This window comes from Gambusia affinis, linkage group LG19 (assembly GCF_019740435.1).
Source record: "Gambusia affinis linkage group LG19, SWU_Gaff_1.0, whole genome shotgun sequence".
In the NCBI taxonomy this organism is placed as follows: Eukaryota; Metazoa; Chordata; class Actinopteri; order Cyprinodontiformes; family Poeciliidae; genus Gambusia; species Gambusia affinis.
The window spans coordinates 22,227,062-22,249,343 of NC_057886.1; the positions used below are offsets into that span (position 1 = coordinate 22,227,062).

The 22,282-nt window shown below is 43.5% G+C and overlaps 2 protein-coding genes across 4 annotated transcripts; one reads left to right on the plus strand and one right to left on the minus strand.

Moving 5' to 3' along the window:
* The first annotated feature begins 3,603 nt into the window (after nt 1-3,603).
* maptb (microtubule-associated protein tau b) lies at nt 3,604-9,791 on the plus strand. 2 transcript variants are annotated; one of them, XM_044099814.1, is made up of 10 exons: nt 3,604-3,767; nt 4,117-5,100; nt 5,409-5,450; nt 5,532-5,582; nt 5,671-5,750; nt 7,374-7,520; nt 7,591-7,672; nt 7,837-7,946; nt 8,723-8,890; nt 8,961-9,791. In XM_044099814.1, exons 1-10 carry the CDS (start codon nt 3,695-3,697, stop codon nt 8,991-8,993), a joined length of 1,770 nt encoding a protein of 589 aa, XP_043955749.1. In that variant the 5' UTR covers nt 3,604-3,694; the 3' UTR covers nt 8,994-9,791. The 2 variants fall into 2 exon arrangements, with proteins under 2 accessions (XP_043955749.1, XP_043955748.1); XM_044099813.1 differs by having other exon boundaries at nt 3,608-3,767; nt 5,409-5,449; nt 5,525-5,582.
* Nucleotides 9,792-10,792: 1,001 nt separating this feature from the next.
* cdc27 (cell division cycle 27) lies at nt 10,793-22,248 on the minus strand. 2 transcript variants are annotated; one of them, XM_044100025.1, is made up of 20 exons: nt 22,073-22,248; nt 18,868-18,943; nt 18,494-18,641; nt 17,919-18,044; nt 17,743-17,840; nt 17,510-17,655; nt 16,676-16,896; nt 16,497-16,596; nt 16,314-16,423; nt 15,524-15,623; nt 15,251-15,431; nt 13,815-13,987; nt 13,556-13,708; nt 13,386-13,466; nt 12,417-12,544; nt 12,223-12,340; nt 12,018-12,146; nt 11,448-11,522; nt 11,223-11,352; nt 10,793-11,147 (listed from the first exon to the last, which is right to left on the minus strand). In XM_044100025.1, the coding sequence occupies exons 1-20, from the start codon at nt 22,097-22,099 to the stop codon at nt 11,056-11,058; spliced, it is 2,412 nt and encodes an 803-aa protein (XP_043955960.1). In that variant the 5' UTR covers nt 22,100-22,248; the 3' UTR covers nt 10,793-11,055. The 2 variants fall into 2 exon arrangements, with proteins under 2 accessions (XP_043955960.1, XP_043955959.1); XM_044100024.1 differs by having other exon boundaries at nt 10,793-11,352; nt 22,073-22,230.
* Nucleotides 22,249-22,282: the final 34 nt, after the last annotated feature.

Sequence of the window (22,282 nt, forward strand, 5' to 3'; positions counted from 1 at the left end):
TTTAAGGTTCTCCACTCAGATGAATGTTGACTGAATGTTCTCAAGTTGGTTGATGATTCTTAAGTCGGCTGAACGTTCTCCAGTCGGCTGAACGTTCTCCAATCGGCTGAACGTTCTCCAGTCGGCTGAACGTTCTCCAATCGGCTGAACTTCTCCAGTCGGCTGAACGTTCTCCAATCGGCTGAACGTTCTCCAGTCGGCTGAACGTTCTCCTGTCGGCTGAACGTTCTCCAGTCGGCTGAACGTTCTCCAGTCGGCTGAACGTTCTCCATTCGGCTGAACGTTCTCCTGTCGGCTGAACGTTCTCCATTCGGCTGAACGTTCTCCAGTCGGCTGAACGTTCTCCAGTCGGCTGAACGTTCTCCAGTCGGCTGAACGTTCTCCTGTCGGCTGAACGTTCTCCAGTCTCTTGGGTTCCTGGTCCGAACTCGTCTACAGTTGTTCAGGACAGAAACGTGTCAGAGGAAATGGAATTGGTCCTCAGGTGACATCACTTCCTCGGAAACATGTGCCTTAGTGATGCTGCGTGGTTGCCATGGTAACAGCGACCCCTCCCTTCTTCCTTGGAGCGGCAGCAGGGTGGAGCAGCTGACGGAACCGCAGCAGCAGCAGCAGGAGCAGGAGCAGGAGGTAAGGCCCGCACCTTTCTCCTCCATCTCTCTTCCATCTTCCTCCTGCTCAGCTGCTCCTCCTCGTCTTCTTCCTCCTCCTCGTCTTCTTCCTCCTCCTCCTCTTCCTCCGGGAGGTTCTGAGCTCCGCAGGCCGCAGCAGAGGAGGGGTGCTCGGCTCCGCCGCTGCTGCAGCCTTGCGGCTCTGCGCGCCGCAGGGAGAGGTCGGTCAGGCGCAGACAGGAGGAGCCGCTGAAGAGATACCGAGGAGGTGAAACGAACCGAACCGGGCCGGACTTTATGTTCAACTGCTGCATCATAATGGAAATGGTTGTGAGCATGCTCAGTGAGGCCTCGTCCGCCCATCAACTCCTCCACATGTTCTCCTGGTCTTCGGCCCGGCCTGGTTCGGTTCGGTTCGGATTCATTCTTATGAGTTTGAGTCCGTCTGGTTCTGGACCCGGTACTTCATTGTAACTATGCTGATTCAGGCAATAGGAAAATCAGATCGGATCACGTGACTACCTACAGTTACACGGGCCATGCAGGTACCGAGTTCAGAAAACTGGAAAGTCCGGACGAAACAGAACCGTGACCCTGTTCCTCTAGTCCGAATTAAATTCGGGTTCTGTTGTTTGTTGGAGCGAGGAGGGTATCAAACAGGGTCGGTCCAGTTGGAAAATATTTCTGTGAAGTTCTGGAAACTAAATTCAAATCTAGACCCTGAACGAACTGAACTGGGTCAGAGATGCAGCAGTAAAAGTGGTTCTGATGTTTGGTTTTATATTTATACAGTAAGAAATTTAGAGCAATATTTTTTATTTAGCCTGTCATAAAGAAAAAAAAACCCAACTATCTATCAATCTATCAATTAAATGGTCAATTAAAGTAAATATTTAGTTTACAAAACTAAATATCTTATGAATATTACCTAAATATGCAGCTTGGAGAAGGGAAGACGAAAATCATGATGGGTCTTGAGGAATCGTTGCTCAAGTTTTGTTTTTTTTTGTTTTTTTTTTAAATCATCGACTCTTTTCCTCCCGATATGTCCAACGTGTTACTTGAAAACGTAGCGGTTAAAACAGATTTTAGTTTAGCCATGCCTTAACAACAGTTTCTGTATCAAGATTCACTGCGACTAAATACTTGCGGTTTACAGCGGCTATCGAATTTTAGCACTTCTTAATTATTCATTCGTGAAACAAACTTACTTATAAGAAAATGAATAAATATATTGATTGTGTATAAACGTTCTTAGCAGCTCTAAGAACTGCTAAGAATAATGAACCGGAAGTGTTCTGGCTTGAGCAGTGCCTATGTTGATGCAGAAACTGTTGCCATAGAGACATGAATAAACATTTAGATAGCACCTATGACTGCACGTCCTACCTTTAAAGTTGGATATGTCAAGAGCAAAAGAATCTATTATATATATAAGAAAACCCGTAAATGGAGCAAAGAATGAAGCGATTCAGTTCGGCCAGCGGCGGGATTTATATAGAGGTTCGTAAAACCCAGCTTTTATTTTGATATTCCACCTCCGCTTATCGGCAGGCTAATTTGCATAAAAGCTAAATATTTTGCTAGCTACCTAAATATTTAGTTAGGAAGTTAAATATTTAGTTTAAAAATTAGATGTTTAGATAAGAAATTAAATGTTTAGTTTGGAAGAAAATATTTAGTTAAAAAACTAAATATTTAAATTGGGCCTCAATATTTAGTTAGCAAAATGAATATGTAAAATGGAACTTAATATTTAGTTTTGAACTAAATATTAGTTATTTTGCAAACTATATTTAATTTACCTTGTTAATACATAGGTCTTATGTGACGTCACACATTCGAAACTGACAACTATCTTGGCAGGCAGTTACTATGGCAACAATAAGCAAGCCACAAGCCTGGAACTAGTTCTCCCCTAGTTCCTAACTTAAAAACAATATAGGTACATTAAAAATATTACTCAATTAATAAAAATGTTCAACCCACCTCTGTGTAGTGCTAGGATAAACATAAGTGATATTTTCTGTAGTACTTACTGCCAAACTAGCTAAATAAGCTCAGTTAATGTAGCTTTTGTCTACAAGCTAAGACGGACATGTAGCCTACATGTATGTTACCACATGTACTTACGCTGCCAGTCACCAGAGTTTTGACACTCACACTAAAGGTCCGTACGTCCTTTACAAATCCGTTTCAACATTGATTGATTGCGTCCGTGGATTTCAGGCTGCCAAGCCCCTCCATGGTGTGCGCATTCTTCATGTTCATTAACTAAGATCGGAGGCAGTTTGTCGACATCGTCTGACATATTTTCTTTCCCCGTCTCTTACGGGTCGATTTTGACAGAAGTGAATGTATCTCTGTCTCGAACATCGCTAAGAGTGCCCACATATTTTTACTGATCTCTAAGCCATGAGTCCGCTATGCCATGCGCATGCGCTTGCCTACTGCGATGGTGCTGATTACATCCAGTTCAGACTTGAGGGAACTATGTATTAAATATTTAGTATAGAACTCACATTTATTATGATATAATATATAACGCTATTTATTATTATTCATAGTAAATGTGTTATTCATATATTCATAAATGCATGAACAACGTTATGACTGAAAAATAAACCTACATTCTTTTATATGACAAGCTAAATAAGTCAAAAATATTGCTGTTAATTTTTTTACTCTGTAACTTTACAAACTACACCTCATATGGTTTGTTGATGTCTGCGGGTTCCTCATTGTTTTTCACCTATTTTCTGCAGGAGCTAAGATGGATGGAGACTCCGCCCCCGTCAATGATGGCCCCGCCCAGGAGCAGCGAAGCACGATGGGAGGTTTGTGAACAATAATCAATCAGGCGAACCAGAAGGTTTTAGTTCAAACTGACCTCAATGTTTCAAGAACTGTTTCATGAACATGAACAGATTCCTATAGTTCTGTCCAAACATCTGAAGTTAGAAGTTAGACAGAACTGGGAACAGAACCATCTGTAAGAGGACCATAACAGCAGCAACTCCTCCTTTGACGTCTGACTCCTGTGAGACAGACTGAATAAAAAGTTAGGCTGCAAAAGCTTCCACATGAAGGTTTCCCTAATTCTTAAAGTTCCTAGAGTTCCACATCTCAGAATGTCCTACACCAGTGGTGAAGAAAGTGAATATTCACTATATTGGTGCTGTACTAGAAGGGTAACCAAAGCTGTTTTGTTTTTTTTGTTTCCCTTTTGAATTGTGTTATCATCTGAGGATAGGGAGATAAAGATAAAGAGAGAAAATAAAATTCTCAGACAGAAAACAAAAATGGAAGATGCTATTGGGATGGAGAATGCTTTGCAATGTAACTGACAGACAGTAGGGTATCTAATTTTTATTCCAGAAACGTTTCCAAAGGGAGAGAAGCACTTCCTACAGACATAGATAAAGTGACTCGTCTCATCTATCATGTTGTTGGTTGTCTTTCACCTCCTGTTGTCTCCCCCTCTCGTCTCCTACTCCTCTGTCAGACCTGGAATCTGTTGGGTTTCTGGAGAAACTCCCAAATGGAAGCGCAGCTCTGCAGGAAGAGGGAGGAGGAGAAAGGATGGAGAGAAAACAGGAAGTGCTTCCTTCTGGAGACCCAGGAGGAACTGGTCAGGAGGAAAATGCAAAAACATGCAACCAGGTAGAAAAGAAAGAAGAGGGAGACATTATCCACACTGAGGATGAGGAGATCAAGAAGCAGCTTCCTTCCTCCTCCAGTATTTCTCCTTCACCACAGGAGGAGGAAGTTAGAGGAAAGGAGGAGAACAATGTAGAAGAACAGGATAAGATGACAGGAGATGAGGGTCCCTGTTCCTCCCCTGCATCTCCTCCAGGAGAAGCAGGACTTGATGGTGTTGATGATAAAGAGGAGGAGCAACTGGAATATGAGGTGGTGCTGTCAGCAGTGAAGCTGCAGGAGGAGTCCAAAGAGCTCTCAAATCTTAAAACAAGTGCCTCTTTTGAACCAGAACCTCCTGCAGAGGAGAGTCATCCAAAAGCTCCTGCAGAGGAGAACCAACCAGAAGCTCCTGCAAAGGAGAACCAATCAGAACCTCCTGCAGAGAAGAGTCATCCAGAAGCTCCTGCAGAGGAGAACCAATCAGAACCTCCTGCAGAGAAGAGTCATCCAGAAGCTCCTGCAGAGGAGAACCAATCAGAACCTCCTGCAGAGGAGAGTTATCCAGAAGCTCCTCCAGAGGAGAATCATCGAGAAGCTCTGGAGAACAAACCAGAACCTCCTGCAGAGGAGAGAAATACAGAACTTCCTGAAGGAAAGAACCAACCAGAACTTCCTGCACCTCCTTCCACAACTGACGAGGAGTTCCCTGGCAACAAAACAAATGCCTCTCCTGTGGATTTTCCCTCTAAAACCTCAGCGTCTCCTGCAGGTGCTCTTCCAAATCGTAACGCAAAGGCCTCCTCTTCTCCTCTCAGAAGATCAGGCGTTCCTCCTCCCCTCAACAAAGGTCTGTCCTGCAGCGCCCCCTGCTGCACCACTTGCTGTTGCAACCTTTCTTTTTGCTACAGCACCCCCTGCTTCTTCTTCTTTTTTCAAAATTCCTGCTCTCTTTTTACCTGCCTTGCTTGCGTCTCCTTATCACCCATTCCCCTCATCACCTCCCTCCTCTGTGTCAGATTTCTGGACAGGCTCTTCCCCCTGAAGGTGACACAGACTGATCACTTCCTCCCGGTTGTCATGGAAACAGCCTCATCAATCAGAATCAGATATTTAACCGATGGGTCATTGATGATGATGATGTTTTGTTGTCTTCAGGTAAAGCAGCTGTGAAGGCGACAGTTGATGAAGCTGTGAAGGTAAATGATCAAAACACTAACTCTAGAGTCTAGGAGTAAAATTTGGCACTGTTAATATCTTCCTGGTGTTTTCAGGTCTCTAGGACAGCAGGGGGCAGCATAGCTGCAAAGATGATCTCAGCCAAGAGTACAGGTAAACCGCATTAACTGAAATTAGTTTAATTAGTAAAACCAGCAAAACCAGTGGCCACAAATCCACCTGTGTACCACCTGTGTGTCAGAGTCCATGGACGGCGTCAACAGTCCAGGAAGTCGCTCACCTGCCAGCAGATCATCCACCCCCAACCGAGATGTGAAAAAGGTCAGGGCACCTGAACATACGACTCATCCAAACTGGTTTAGACCAATTTTGCTTTAATGAGCCAAAGCTTTGGGAGAAGACGATTAATGAGTCCAGAGCAGGTTGACACAGACCTCCTATTTAGAGGCGGCTGTAACATCGTAGAGGCGTTTAATTGGCTCTGCGATCCTGGGGACACATTCTTTGCATCTTTAGCCCATGGTAGATTCTCCCATGGCAAATTGACCTCAGAGACTGGGATGGATCAAAGGGTTAGAGTTTATTGATCTCAACTGAAGAAGTTGACTTAGAAAAGGGAAGACCTCACTGAGACAAGGGGACAGGATACCCTCCTAGAGGCAAGCCTGATGTGGTTAGGAGGGTCTTGAATAGTGCCTGACCTAATTATCTGTGTCATGATTTGGTTAGTGGGAATGGGCCCAGTCTGAAGGCATTTAAGTAATCCCCCTCCACACAGGCATACCACCTATTGGGAGGAAGTTTTATGGCAGCATAATCTGGTTGAAGGCATGTAAGACATAATCTCACTGGAGGGAAATGAGCTGGAGGCATTGTGTATGGCTTAAGGTACCCATATACTTAGATGTACTTTGGTCCAAGGAGGTCTGCACTTATTTGAAGAGGTACACTCAACTTCTGTGGACAGTGCAGAATACACACAGTATGCCTGAGTATTTGAGTACCTTAAGCATTACCAACCAGATACAGGAAGACTTAACTCCACACACTGCTTGGAGTCTGGAAACCATCTCCTGGAAAAGGTCTGGGTTCTTTCATACTCTGAAGTTGCCCATTAATGCAGGTGTTGGGTGGGTGTGGGAATCCTTACAAGCTTGGTGCCTGGGTTTTGGATCGGTGACTGTGACAACTTTATGCCTCTTTGTGACATCAAGTTGCAAGAAGGAAGGTTCAGACTATTAACTGTGTGGCTTACCCAAAATTCCTTGAGTTTCTGAATGGTGTCCTGGAGAGAGTGGCATCTAAATATCCTGCAGTGTTCCTTGAGGAACATCATTGCCCATTGGGCGAATGATGTAGATACCAGGAGGGGTATGATTGAAACAACTTCTTTGACCTCAATCTGAGCAAGGGTTTGCTATTAGACTTCTACAAAAAAGGCATGTCTGCAACAAACAGCATGTTTGAGCACAAGGTGGTCTACAATACCAACTGGGTAGCAGGTAAGTACTTGTTACCAAGCATCAATGGTCAGTAATTAATTTGTAATTGCATCCTCAGACAACTGTATAAAGGGAAAGACAGAGCTATGAACTGAACACCATCTGGTAGTGGTCTCGTCTCATTGGTTTAAACCATGTGGCTAACAGTGGCTCAGGAGGTAGGAATTGGTCCAGTCATTGGTGGGTTGACGGTTTGAACTCCCGCCTCGTCTGCCTCAATTGTTCTGTCCCTGGGCAAGACACTTCATATGCCTTAGTTTGTCAGAAACAAGCCAGAAACAAGAGGCAGACTTGCCTCTGTCAGGGAAGTGAATGTGTTGCTCCTCTGGACTTGATAAAGTGCTACACAAGTACAGGCCATTTGCCATTTTTTACCATGCTGAACTGGTTTATGGTGTTTCTACTAGTTGGTTAAACTAGTTGTATTGGCACTGTCCTGCAGGTGGCTGTTGTCCGGACCCCTCCCAGGTCTCCTGGTTCTGCCCGTGGTCGAACACCTCCCACCTCCCATCCTATGCCTGACCTTAGCAGTGTGAAGTCCAAAGTGGGATCCACAGAGAACCTGAAGCACTCACCGGGAGGGGGAAAGGTAACACCTGTTTCTGTGTGTATCTCTGAAAGTCTGGTCAGGGCTGACCCCCACAACTGTCCACCTGCAGGTTCAAATTGTCCACAAGAAGCTGGATTTAAGTAACGTGACATCAAAGTGTGGCTCTAAGGAAAACCTCCACCACAAACCAGGTAAGAACATGTAAACGCTCTGACTGCAGATTAGTTTCTAAAAGAGATTAACACTAAACTCACCTGTTCATCCTGTTTAGCAACTTTACTTGTATAATGTTACATCTCTGCATGTGCTGTATGTGACAGACTGTGTGAAGCTCCACAACTTTTCTGCTCCTCAGGTGGAGGGAAGGTGGAGATCAAGTCTGAGAAGGTGGATTTCAAAACTGTTCAGTCCAAAGTTGGTTCTCTGGAAAATGTCACCCACACTCCAGGAGGAGGGAAGAAGAAGGTGTTTTCTAGCATCATGCTAATAAGACACACATGAAATCCATTGATCTCCTTGTTTTAGAATACCGCTTATTGTTTTCTTAAATGTTTTTAAAGTAAGAGGCAAAACTGGAGACTTGGTTAGTGGAAGTTCAAAGGATCCATTAGGCAACAAGATGTCTCTTAAGACCAGCAGGCAAGATGTAGTAAAACCAGTAAGCCTCCGGACATACAGAGCAGGTCATAAAGGTCAAGGGTTATCCCTCCAATCAGTCTGTTCATCAAATTCACACTACACCAAATGCAAAACAAATGTCAATTATTTGTGTTTTCGTTTTTCCTAACATCCTAAATTTTGCCATTACTTTATAACAATAAAGTCGACTCCAATTGCTCAAGGAGTTACAAACATTGATCTATAGATGGCAGCATCCATTACTACTTCTGTAAACAGTGCATTGCTGACTTTATCAGTGTCATTGCGGTTGCACTTAATTAGTAACATCTTCATTGGCACAGTACTCTACCTGGCTTTATCTTCAGCAAGTCCACTTGTCCTTATAATCAGTAGGTATAGTCTAACAGTTTGATGAGTTTCTCGACCAATCAGGCGACTTTCCAAGGCCACAGAATCCAGGTTGATCTGTTCCCAACTATATCATCATTAGATCAAGTGAAGCAAGTTTCTCATTGAGATCCAAAGATGTGCTCCGAACTGCGAAAACTTTACTCTGTTCCAATGAATGGTTCTTATTTTACTTGACTGATCATAATTTGTTCTGGTGGGTTATCTCACAGATTGAGAGTCATAAGCTGATGTTCAGAGAGAATGCTAAAGCTCGGACTGACCATGGTGCTGAAATCGTCGTTCAGGAGGACTCTTCCCCCCGTCGCCTTAGCAACACTTCCTCCCGTGGAAGTGTCAATGCTGATGAAGCTCCGCCCCTCGATACTCTGGCCGACCAGGTGAGGCTCACCTTTTCGGAAATCTCTTAAAAGTCTGGTAATGTGTTAATAACCAGCCTCCTCCTGTCAGGTGTCTGCATCCCTCGCCAAACAAGGCCTGTGATTGGACCAGCTCTGTGCCTGCAACTCCCCCACCTTCTTTGTTACCAAGGAAACCAACAGACTGCAGAAACAAAATATTTCTAACTCCATGTTATAAAGACACGCTGTGATTGGAGAGACTTTATGAATCAGAGTGAACAGCAGCCAGTCAGAGTTCAGCCAGCCAGGTGACTCAGGTAGTCTGTTCCCTCCATCTTCACCTGGTTTTACTTGTTCCTGCCACTGCCTCAGGTGTCACCTGGGGTGTTTGTTTGAAGCACGCTTCATGACGCAGACCCCAGGTGACCAATAGAGGCAATATGGAGACCAAATGTTAGATTCAGATGATCAAGAAGACCTTCACCAGAGTCAGGCAGAGAAGATCAGAGAGGAATTATCCCAGATTTTAGGATTAATTCAATGAAACCGGGACATATTTGCCTTTTAAATCAGATTGACCTCAGACACGTTCAGAGTCGACCCTTTTATAAAGAAAGATCTTGAAGGTAACATCCATGAATAGAAGGAAAACCAGAGATTAGGACCTGAAAAGAACCACTGCTGGTGTCCAGAGCAAATAAGCTGCTCCTCCCAATCAGGTGACTCTGATAAAATCTCTCCAATCACAGACGACCTCTCGCTGATGTCATCTCTCTTAGCCACTTACCATCCTCTCAGTTTTGAACGTGACTGTGCAGTTGGCCCCTCCCCACATAATTACCCAGAATGCCGTTTGATACCAGGTGCCAAACTGCTGCTCTGTCTGTGCCTGTCAGCTGTCCAAGTGCTTTGGAACAATAAAGTTTCTCTTAGCTCGAAATGTCTGATTGATTTGTTGAGGGGATGCGCGACCTGGTGGTGGGACAGGGACTCATCGCTTGGAAGGGGTCCCAAGGTTCAATCTTGGGACCCTTTCTATTTAATATCTACATGTTCCTGCTAGTAAGATTAGTTATCATAGCTACGTAGATGATACACAGCTCTACATTATGATGTCAACAGGTAGATCCAAATCAACACCATAACGTTCTCCAGCTGAACAGAAAGAAAAGTTTTTCTTTGGACCAAAAAAGGAGCCATCAAGAGTCAGCTTCAGTTATTAGAAACCAGATAACAGGCCTGAAATCTGGGTGAGTGATGAGAATCTGACCTGAACATTCAGATACATAAAGACAGTTACAAAGTCGGCCTTCTGTCACATGGAAAACATTTCCAGGATTAATAATAATTAATAATATCCAGCAAGCTCTACAGAAACTAATCCATATCTATCTTTTGCTGCACTGATTACTGCAACAGTCAGGTCTGCCTAAAAATAATTTTAAAAAGTCAGCTGCTGCTAACATTTTCACTAAAACTATACAAACAGAGCACATCACCAGTCCTTCAAATGGCAGGAGTTTAAAATCCTTCTGTTAGTTTATATATCACCAAAATACATGAAGGACCTGTTGTTGTATCAACATTAAAGACCACTCAGCTCTCCTATTTCTAGTCTACTCTGCATCTCCAGAACCAGAACCAAACATGGAGAAGCAGAATTCAGGCTTTTCTCCGATATCCAAAAAGTGAAAAACAGCAGAAACAGTTAAATCAAGACTAAAAACCTAATTTATTAGAGTTGCCTGTAATTAATAATAACTTGGACATGGATCAATATATTTTCTTGAAGATGGCATTGGTTCTGTATTATGTTAAAGCACTTTGAAGTGTCTTGTTGCTGAAATGTGCTAAACAAATAAACTCGAGTCGACGTCGTTACAACTGCCACAGGGAGGCTAGCCTGCCCCGCAAATGGAACAAAGACAGAAAAGCAGTGTGCAGTGTTTACTTGTTTTATTGATTTATTTCCGTCAGGACAATAAAAAGAAAATAAAAAAAAAACAGCTGTGATGTCACAGGGTTAATGGGAGGGGCTTCAGGTCAGCAGCAGTCTGTTTCAGCCAGTCAGAGGACGGGGAGGGGAGGACTGGGTGGAGCTAAACGTAAATCCTGTCTGTCAGCACGTTGCCTAGCAACGCCTCTCCTCCTGACATTTAGGAGGCGGGCACAAGCAGGAGGCGGGGCAATCATGGGAGGCGGGGCTAAAGAACATCATCGCTGTCTGGCGTGTGGAGCTGCGTGTCGTCGGCGTCCGTCATGAAGCTGCTGTCCTGACTGTCATCCACCTCAGCCACTGCAGAAACAGGGAGGGGAGGGGCAGGTGAGTCAAATGGACAGACGAGTGAGAGACAGGTAGAGCAAACCATACCTTCGTCCTCAGGCAAGTATCGCTTATCAATGGCTTCTTTTATCTGATTATTGGCTCCTTTAGGGTCCAGGTCCATGGCCCAGCTGAAGTTCATCAGAGCCAGGTGGGTCTGACCCAGTTTTTTATACACCTGTTGAGGAGAAGAAAGGTCATAGAGGTAAAAAAACAAAACGAAACACAAGCTGAGGTCAGAAGAGGCAGCTGATTGGCAGAACCGACTCCTACCTTTCCTATGAGGAAGTAAACCAGAGACTCTTTGGGAACAATCTGCTTCAACTCCTCCAGCTCCTGAAGGGCCGCCTGCAGGAAGACAGTTCTGATTGCACTGATCCAGGTAGGTTCTGCCCTGCTAAACCAGTCTGGTCCAATGGCTCCATGTCAACTGATTGGGTCTGGTCAGAAATCAGTGTCGACTCATGAGGTCTGATCTGTCGTATCTGCATCAACTGCTCATGTCTGATCGCTTGTCTCTGCGTCGACTGATCAGGTCTGATCGCTTGTCTCCGTGTCGACTGATCAGGTCTGATCGCTTGTCTCCGCGTCGACTGATCAGGTCTGATCGCTTGTCTCCGTGTCGACTGATCAGGTCTGATCGCTTGTCTCTGCGTCGACTGATCAGGTCTGATCGCTTGTCTCCGTGTCGACTGATCAGGTCTGATCGCTTGTCTCCGTGTCGACTGATCAGGTCTGATCGCTTGTCTCCGTGTCGACTGATCAGGTCTGATCGCTCAGCTATGTGTCGACTGCTCATGTCTAATTGCTTAGCTCTCTGTCGACTGATCAGGTCTGGCTTACCTTGTACTTATCGTTGGCAAACAAGATGGATGCTCTGTGGAACTTGCAGAGAGGGTTTTTGGGGTCGATGCCAATGGCTCTGTTTAGAGTCTCTAACGCAGCGTCAGACTTCTTCAAAGCATGCTGCACCTGAACACACACACACACACACCCAGAGTTACAGCCAAGCTGCACGCAGGTGAGCAGGTGAAGGGAACATACGTACCACTCCGATGTGGCAGAGCAGCACGGAGCTCTGAGGGTTGATGCTCAGAGCTTTCTTGAAGTGGATTTCTGCCAGGTTGAACTTCTCCTGTTTATAGTAAATCATGCCGAGTCCATACCTGAACACACAAACACACACTTTACATCTTACAGCATGATTACACCCCGTGTCATGCGTTTCCATGGTTACCATACCAGGCGTTGTAGTGTCGGTTGTTCACTCTGATGGCGTTCCTGAAGCAGGCCAGAGCTCGGTCCAACTCCTCAGTCAGAACAAACTCGTGACCCAGCAGGGTGTAGGCGTACGCGAAACCTGGGTCCACCTGAGGCAGGTGAGAAAGGAAGGCAGGTGAGGGAAACACCTGGCAGCTCGGGAACATCTGCACGGGGTTTCTGCAGGCTTCACCAACTCAAATTTCAGAATTTATTGATGAATCTCTCCACAGAAATGTACGAAGTTCATCCAACCAACTGGCAAGAAAAACTAACTTATGCGAAAAAGCTAGCAAGTAAGCAAGAAAGTTACCGAAATATAGACGCTCAACATTCTTAATTTTTTATTTTGTCGGTGTTAGGCCTGTCAAAATAAACAATAAATTAATCACATGATTAGCTACAATGATCTCAATAATTTACATCGACTTGATTTGTCATTTTTCTTTTTCTCGCTGCCAAAATCGGTCTTCAGTCACAATTTTGTTTACAGAATCTTCATAATTCATTTTATTTGTTGTTTCGTTAATTTATTTTAGATATTTAAAGTGTTTTAAATGTTAATTAGAATTATGCCATTATTACGATATTACTTGAAAATGGTCTCAAAACAATAATATCATTTATCATAATAACTATTACAACAATTTATGGTCCAGCAAAATTTGTAGTTGTGACAGGCCTGATGGTGTTCTCATAAAATTACTACTTTATTCTCCTGATGTTAGGACTTTATTCTGGTTATATTATGACTTTATTTTTGTGATTTAAAAATAAAACACTAGCCTTCTGTTGTTATTTTCTAACATTAATTCAAAGTCCAAATAAATAGAAACTGAAAAAAGAGGCTTGTCAAACAAGATGGCCGCCATGGGAAACCCACAAACAGATTTTCTAAAAATGAAATTTTCAAAAACTAAAACTTGAATTAACCGTTTTAAAGCTGCTCACCTGGATGGCCCTCTGGAAGAACTTGATGGCGATGTCGTGCTCCCTCTGCAGGCTGAAACAGTTTCCTGCGACGCACCAGGCCTGCAGAGACACACACAGCGTTTACCTGAGCGGCCGGCTCACCTGAGCTCACCTAACGGTCCAGTTGAGCGTTCAGATGCGCTCTTCACCTCAGGACAGTTCTTGTCCATGTCCGTCAGGTCCTTGGCCAGCGCCGACAGCGCCACGTCCTTCTGCAGGTGCCACAGCGTGGTGGAGTAGATCTCCATGCCTTCCACGCGGTACGACTCGATCCTGCGCACCTCGCTGAACAGCCGCTCCGCCTGCAGGAAGCGCCATGGTGATCAGGTGACAAACCAGCACAGGTGGAGCAAAATCCACCTGGTATGAACCCTGAGATTCTGCTGGGTTTGGGTCGGACGGACTCACCTGCATGTACTCGGCCAGCTCGAAGTAGGCGCGCCCGACGTGCGTCAGGACCCAGCCTGTGTTGTAGTGCTGAGGAGGCAGAGACGTCAGGATGCTGATGGCGTCTCTGCAGCTGTAGGAGCACAGCGCCTGGTAGCCCCGACCCAGTTCCCGTAGCAACGCCATCACGCTGTCTGAACACAAACACAAACCGCGTGTGGTACCATCAGACCTGGGCTTCAGGTTTGATGAAGCTTTGGCCCAAAACCAATTTAGTTAATTCAAATTGAAAAGTACTTTATTGAACCCAAAGGGAAATTAAATATTAACATGTAAATATTAAGATATTCGGGTGCAGATAGATCAGCTGACCTCAGGGTTTGTTAATTTTTCCCACTGAAAAATTCAAAAACTTTTAAAGGCAAGTTTTCAAAATAACTTTGCAGATAAAAACAAACATGAACTAAAGACGACAGTTCCAATTTACTATTATGTGCCAACATTTATTACTGATATTAATAATGCATTTTTACAGTTTTGTGTAAAAATGCACAAAAAATGCACACAGTGTAGTTTGAGAGTAATATCTCTCAAACTACACTGCAACACAAAAAAGAATTACCAAGTATCTTTGTCTATTTTTTTGTATAAATATCTTAGTACACTTGAAATAAAAATATAAAATAACTTTTCAGCAAGATAGGAGCTTGTTTTAAGACAATAATTCCTTAATATTGATAAAAAGTTCTGGTTTTTCTGGCAGATTATTTTATTTATATAATGGGAAAATGTCTTGTTATGAGTGAAATAATCTGCCAAAAGAATTAAAACATTTTTATCAATCGCAAGGAAATATTGGCTTTAAAAACAAAAAAAAAAACTTGTAAGTTATTTTAATATAGATAAAAATACTTTTTCCACTGGCAGATTACTTTACTTACAGCAAAACATTTTTCCCATTTTAGAAATAAAATAATCTGCCAGTGAAACTACAACCTTTTTATCAATATTAAGGAATTATCAATTTAATTTTAAAGTTATTTATGAGTTAGTTTTGTCTTATTTTAGGTGTACTAAGATAATTAAGATAACTGTCACTAGAAACTAGATAAAAAATAAAAAATAAAAAAAAAATACTTGGTAAGATTTTGTTTGTTTTTCCAGTGTTTACATCTGATTGGTCCCCCACTAATTTAATAAATAAAATCCCCAATTTCAGTAACTTACAAATCAGTTTGTGTTGAGATAAATTATCTTTGTGTTCAAATTAAATGCTTAAACGCATAACAAATAATCATTTGACTTTCTACAAGGTCACGTTTCTCCTAAAAGTTTAAAACTTTAACACAAAACCGTGCAGATAAAATCTGAATCACTTTCCAGACCAAACATTTTCTAGGATTTCCAGCACCATGTGAACCCTGCAGCCCAGAGGAAGCCGTTTGTTCTGGCGGTACCTGCAGCGGCCCTCTGATACTGGGGGATCCTGGCGTCTGGCAGGTTCAAACTGGGATCCAGCCTCAGGATGTCCAGACTCTCGTTCAGGTTGCTGCTGTTTGCCGTCTTCGCAGATTTACATTTGGTTTTCCGGTTGGGAATCTTTGTAGGAAACTTCATCTTTAGCTTCTTGCTGTTCTCCTGCGGAAACAGAACCGGCGTTACTTGACCGGGTCTCTGCAGCCCCTGGACTGGGAACACTGGGAATGGGACGGTGGGTGGGAGGCGGGTACCTTGGCAGTAGAGCTGGCGCTGGTAAACAGTCTGGAGCTTCTTCTGGGTTGAACGTTAGGAGGACCAGACATACTGGGACTGAGAACCTGAGGAGAACCACTGTGGGACAGACAGGCGACTATAAGCTATAAACCAGTTAATCACATGATAAATTAAAATTAGTTAATAATTTTCAGTTATATGATTGTTTTTATAGTGTCTCCATCTTACTGATGTCCACGATCAATGGGGTGTTTAATGGGGCAGTTTTATGCGTTTTCCAGGTACAAAGAGCGATTTCATAGTACAATCAAGAAACTATATTACCTCAAGTCATTCTAAAAATGTTGCATAGATCAAATATGACTTAAAAAGAAATAAGACGTTATAATTTAACACCTTGAAATTGGGCCTCTGTCTCTTTAAAACTCCTGATCTTTCTGAAACTTCGCCTCCAGGAAGTCATCACAACTTGGCTCCTTTATTGACCTTTTATTGTTTTTACCAGCGTTGCTCTGAGCAGTAGCTCCAATAATGAGCTCAGTAGATCCACCAGGTGTTTGCTAATAGTTGGTAGCTAGTCTGAAGGAACTGAGTGTGAAGCTCTGAAGCTTGGAAGCTGCAGCTCTGAGGAGGAGCTACGCCACAAAGGCGGGGCCAGGTCCACCCAGGTGTTTTGCACAGCTGAACGGTTGCCATGGAGATTGAAGGATTTCTCAAACATGCAGTATTATCATTTATCGTAATAACTTCTGGGACAAAACTGAAGACGCTGGGCGTCTTGGCGATGTGATTGGCTGCTGCACTTACCTGGTGTGAGGTGCTGAGGTCTGCGATTGGTTGAATGGGATGGGAAGAACGTCTCTGCTGTTCCCACTCTGACTGAAGACGGACTTGGACTGACTGATCCTGGAGACGGCCTGGCGGGGAGGCAGACAGGTGAGGTCAAACACTTCCTGCTGAATCACAGCCTGGTCTCAGGTGAGTTCTCACCTTCTTGCTGGAAGCTGTCGTTTGCGTTTCCATTGTAGCCGAGTAGTTCTGCAGGTATGTGGGGTCTCCGGGGCTGGGTTCCAGGGGCAGGATGCCGAAACTGTTCAGAAAGCAGAAATCAAAGCAAAGGGGAGGAGCTAAAACCTGAGCAGGTGTGTAATCTGTTCTGGCACACTCACCTGGGCGTCAGGGGGCTGAGGGCGGCAGGGCCCCCCAGTAAGCTCCGCCCACTCTTGGGTTTGTTCTGTTTAGCCAGCAGAGTGCCAGCTGATGCCATGGAAACCGTGTTGCCCAATAGCGAGCCGGTTTCCGGGGAGATGAGGGAGGAGTCAATGTATGAAATCGACAAATCAGACGTCAGCTTCCCGTTTGACGACTCCAGATTCAGACGATTCAACTCCTGGAGGACAGGGACAGATTTAGGGACAAATGTAATCTGATTACTGACACATGATCAGATTACATAGTCTGGAAAATAAATTGAATTTATTGATTAATCAAATTTTCTTTTTAAGATTTTATTTTTTACGTTATAACTAATGCACTCCCCAGGTTTCATAGCTCAGAGTGATGTCACCACACGAAGGGCGGCCATCTTGTTTGACAAGCATGTTTTACAACTTCTATTTATTTGGACATAATATCAGCAGAATAAGATGGTAAATTTATGAGAACTCTAACATGAAATATAAAAAGTGTAAATCAGGAATGTTGCATCTTATGAAGTTATACTTTCATAAAGGTTTTACAGATTTTTAGGATAATTCTTCTGGTAAAATTATGTCTTTCTTCTGCTAATATATTATATTCTTGTGATTAAATAAAAATTCTTGTAACGTGGCCCAGAAAACACACAAGATGGATGGCTGAAATAAATATTCTCTGTCACTGTTTGTTTTTAAGAAAAGAAATCAAGAAAAAAGGATTAAAATCAGATTCGGCATGAAAAATAATTCCTGACCGTAATGTAATCTGAGTATTTAATCGGGTAATTAATGTGCCTTTTCTTGTACCAGTGTGTCCTGCGGTGTCTCCATCAGTGCAGTGTCGAGGCGATGAGACGGGTTATGGGCGGGGCTTATGTGGGGAGGAGGCGGGGCTAAAGAGGAGTTCTGCAAAGCCGACAACCTGAAAACCTGATCTGGATCCGGCTTTTCTCCTGGAATAAAATCCACAATGTTTTCTGAAGTCACACAGTCGCATGACGTGTAGCAAGAGGGTGTGTGTGTGTGTGGGTGTGTGTTACCTAGATGACAGAGGTTCTGGAACGGTGACCAGAGGAACGGATTGAGGGTTAAACTCCTCTGGAAGCACTCGGCACCCTTAGCAGCTCGGTCCGTCTTGCTACTCAGAAACAGGACCAGAGTCAGCAGCTGGAACGCCTCACACACCAGTAAGACACTGGGAGCACCGGCTGCTTACCAGTAAATGTGGCCCAGTAACGACAGCGTGAAGGAGGCGGAGTCTCCAAACTCAGTGATGATGTCATCCTGACTCTTCTGTTTGTTCAGGACTCCACCAATCAGAACCTGCTCTCCCTCAGCGAGTCTGGGAGGCAGACGGGTTGAGAGGCAGGAACATCACTTAGACTTAGACTGACTTTATTCTCATTTTGCATGCACAGGGTGAATACAGAACGAAACTTCGTTGCATACGGCTCAGGACAATGTTTTGAGGTTCCAATGTTATGTGGTTACGCCAGAATAAAATAAAATACAATATAAAATATAAATATAAAATATAAATATAAAATATAAAGTGCAGGAATGACAGTAAAATAGAAGTTATTTAGCTATGTACACATGCAAGGTATGAAGTGGAGACCAGTTTTTGAGTGCAGTCCAGTTAAGAGTTCAGCAGTCTGATGGCAAGTGGGAAAAAGCTGTTCCGGAACCTGGTGGACCTGCACCGGATGCTGCAGAACCTCTTTCCAGAGGGCAGCAGGGAGAACAGTGTGAAGTGTGTGAAGGTGTGTGTGGGTGTGTGTATGTTCTTACTTGCTGAGTTCCACGCAGCACTTGGCCAGCAGGAATCGAACCTGCGGCGTGGAGCAGCTGTGAGCCTTCAGTAGTCGGTAAGCTTTGTATGGTTTCCCAGAGCGGTAATAACAGGTAGCCAACAGGTAGAGAGCCTCCTCTGAACGCACTGTGGAGGACAGACAGGTAACCATGGAGACAGGTAAACAGGAGGACAAACTAACCGGACAAACATGTGAACAGTCAGGAGGAGTGCTTCTATTGGAGTTTTTGGATGCAGGTTGATATAATCCGATACTCGTTTTTTTGGTTGAAATCAAACCAATTTCTAATATCAATATCAGATTGGAAGACCTCTAGAAAACTAATTAGACAGACAGACAGACAGGTTTTACCTTCTGCGTAGAGTCTCTCTGCAAGGAAAACAGCATCCAGGTAGGCATAGTGGTTGAGAGCCTGCCACACCGCAGCCTGAACACAGACAGAACCAGAACCATCAGATAGAACAGAATAAGACTTTATTGTCCACCCGAGTGGAAAGCTGACTTTGGCTCAGCAACATGCAAGACAAAGAGGCAAGAATTTTCTAAAAAGGACCAACAGTACATTGAACTGAGGAAAAACTCCACGTTTTTGGAGGTTTTAACCCAAATTTTCTACGTCTTATTCCCAGCCTCAAAAAAAAAATCATTAAATTTAAGATTTGAACAAATCACCAAACTGGACACAGCAACAGCTGCTGGACAACATTTTTATTTGTTAAAGCAGAATGTCATGAACATAAATGCCATGATATAAGAGAAAACAGAGGAGAACTCAAACTAAACTTGGTAGCGCCTCCTGGATTATCAATATAAAAAGCTTTTTTAATGTAATAAATGTTTATCAGATGTTTTGTTCATGTTATAGACCAATGCTGTCAAGGGGAAAGCTGCTGACTGGACAGACACTGAATGCTGTGACCCAGCTATTTATACAAAGTTGAGTGGAAGGACAAAGTCCACCAGAAACAGGGACAACCTCAGGAAATCAAGATCCACTGAATTCAGACAAATCCCACACCTGGGCTATGAAAGTTACATTCCTCGTATGAAACCATTCCAGAACCAGAACTCCTGAAACTGGGCTGTCGCTCAGTGTTTGCTTTTCATTTTTAGACCAACGTTCTTGTATCTGTAGGATCTAGAACTGCTCCACTCTTCCTAGAGTCAGGAGAAAAAGTGGAGAGAACCAGAATCTCCGTTTCTAGAAGTTTCCTCAGTCAGCAATCATCTGGGTCGCCATGGCAGCAGCCTGTTCTGGTCCACTGAGTTTTCTGGAGTCCACAGTCAAATCAATATTCACCAGAACATTTTGCACTAAGCCTGTCACAGTTACATATTTTACTGAACAATAATTGTCCCAGTAATTATTGCTTTGAGAATCACTGAGAGCATGGACATGAAAAAAGTAATTAAAATATATTTTTTATCAATTTGATGTAATATTCTAATTTACTGAGACGAAGCTATGATGAAAGTTATAAGAAATAAAAGCTTGAAATATTTCACTCAGTAAGAGGTCGTAAATGCAGCAATACGAGCCACCAGAACCGGAACCAGGTAATGACTGGACCTGACAGTTCATCCTGAGAACAGCAGAACATTCTATTCCAGGGGTGTCCAACGTGCGGCCTGTGGGCCATTTGTGGCCCTTGGAGTTATTTTGTGTGGCCTCCAACTTCAATTTTTAAATGTAATTTTTTATCAGAGTAAAATTATTACCAAGATAATTCTTTACAGCACAAAATGTCAAATATATTTCTTTTTATAACCAAGCATATTGTGTCAACTGAGCTGACTTGGCTGTCCCTAAATCACCTATTATTTCATTTGCTTAACTTGTTTAAATATAGCAAGTGTTTTGAAAGAAAGTGACAAATCTTTTTGTTCAATCAACCACAAAAGAATCTGAAAACTAAATGACATTTCTTCTAATGCAGAAAATGTGAAAAAATGGTTTTAAAGTTTTGGATCTACAATGAATAACATTACTCTTCTACAAATGGACGACAAAAACAGACACATTTATTTGATTAATCATATTTTAATCATTCTATTATAATTTATTCATTTATTCTTTTACATTTTTTTGCCCTGCAAGCAATTTTGAATTGTCGATTTTGACCAGTGTGACATGACATTAGGACACCCCTGTTCCAGTCGGTTTCACCAACAGGAAAATCGCCTGTAGTTTGATCACAGTGGAAGCAAACTGGGTCTGGGTCGTCATGTTCCTGGGTTCTAGATCTAGAACCAGATTTAACAATTTTAACAGGTTCTGGTTGACCAAGAAAGTCTCCCCTCTTGGTGGGTTCAGTCCAAACAGAGGTGATTCTGTGCTAATCAATCCCAGTAAGCCCAGTTACCCCACTGCTTTACACCAGTCCCACAGGAAGCTGGGACACCTACACGCTGCAGAGAACAACAACCAGAACATGGTTCTGTTTGTGTTTACCACAACCCGCCCTCCCACAGGGGGTTCTCCAGACCTTGACCATGCTGTAGGTAAACACAGGAAATTGACTGTTTCACCAATTTCTTGCCGTTTCTTCCGAATGAAATTGTTTAATAATCAAGTTATTAAATGTAATCTGTCCAACAGCAAACCTCACGCACATGAATGACTACTCTGTCACCAGCACACCTGTCCAGGTAAGCGTTAACAGTTTCAGCTAGCTGATGTTAGCCGCTGTCGCTAACCAGCTGCAGGCTAATTCGGTTCCGTGCGGAGGATCTGGGCTCAGAATAGACCCAAAGAACAGGAGGGACTGCCCCAGAATAACAGAACCGGGCCTTTGACAGCGTTGCCGACTCAATCCTGCAACCTGAAGCCGGCTAGAGAAGGCTAACACCCGGTAGTAGTAAGCTAACTGTTAGCTCTGCAGGGCTAGGTAGGCTGATTTACAGAACTCTGTTTAAAATATAGTAGACTATCTAAATTATGCCCATAAATCGAAAAATAATAATAATACATCTCAGTATATAAAAGACACCGGGTCTGTTGAAGGGTTCGGCTAACACACAGTTAACCAAACAATCTGAGATTGGTCTAAATCTGGACTTTAAAACAGGTTTTTGAGTCTGAGGCTTCCAGTACAGAACCTCAACCAGCCTGATTCTTCACAACACCAATGTGTTCAGAAAATTTCTTGATATTAAAAACGAGCACTCAAAAACTGAAAACTGGCCCCAATAAAGATATTGAACCATCCATGTCAGGAAAGGTCAGAAGATCCTTTCCAGTAGACGGATTCTTTTCCTGGCCGCAAAGTACATCCTAAATTAGACATTTTTAAAAGAAGTCTGGCTCTGCCCTCTGGGTCAGTTAACACAGAGCAGATAGTAACAGGATCAGTTCGGGGTTAACCCCAGACTGACCGTTGAGGAAGCCGAAGTATGTGGACATGATGAGCAGGTGAAACAACCAGGAAAGCTACGGGCCGAGCTGCGGCCTGGTGCGGGGAGAAGCTCACCGAGCGCGGACTAAAGCAGCCGCTCAGGCCGGCTACAGAACTCTGCCCTCCCGGGTCATGACAGCACTAGAACACGGTGTTCCTACCTGGACAGGTTCCTGCAGCACCGTCATTCCGCTTCCGCACGCCGTCTATCGGCTCCGTTCGTCCGTTTCTTTCTTCACTTCACTCTCTGGAGGAGCTCCGGCCGAACATTTGAATGTACCGACCGTTACCTGCCGAAGAATGCCGAAGAGACCCGAAGCTGTTAATTGCGCCGTCTGCTGGACAAATTAGGTAATGTGGTAGTAAATCTG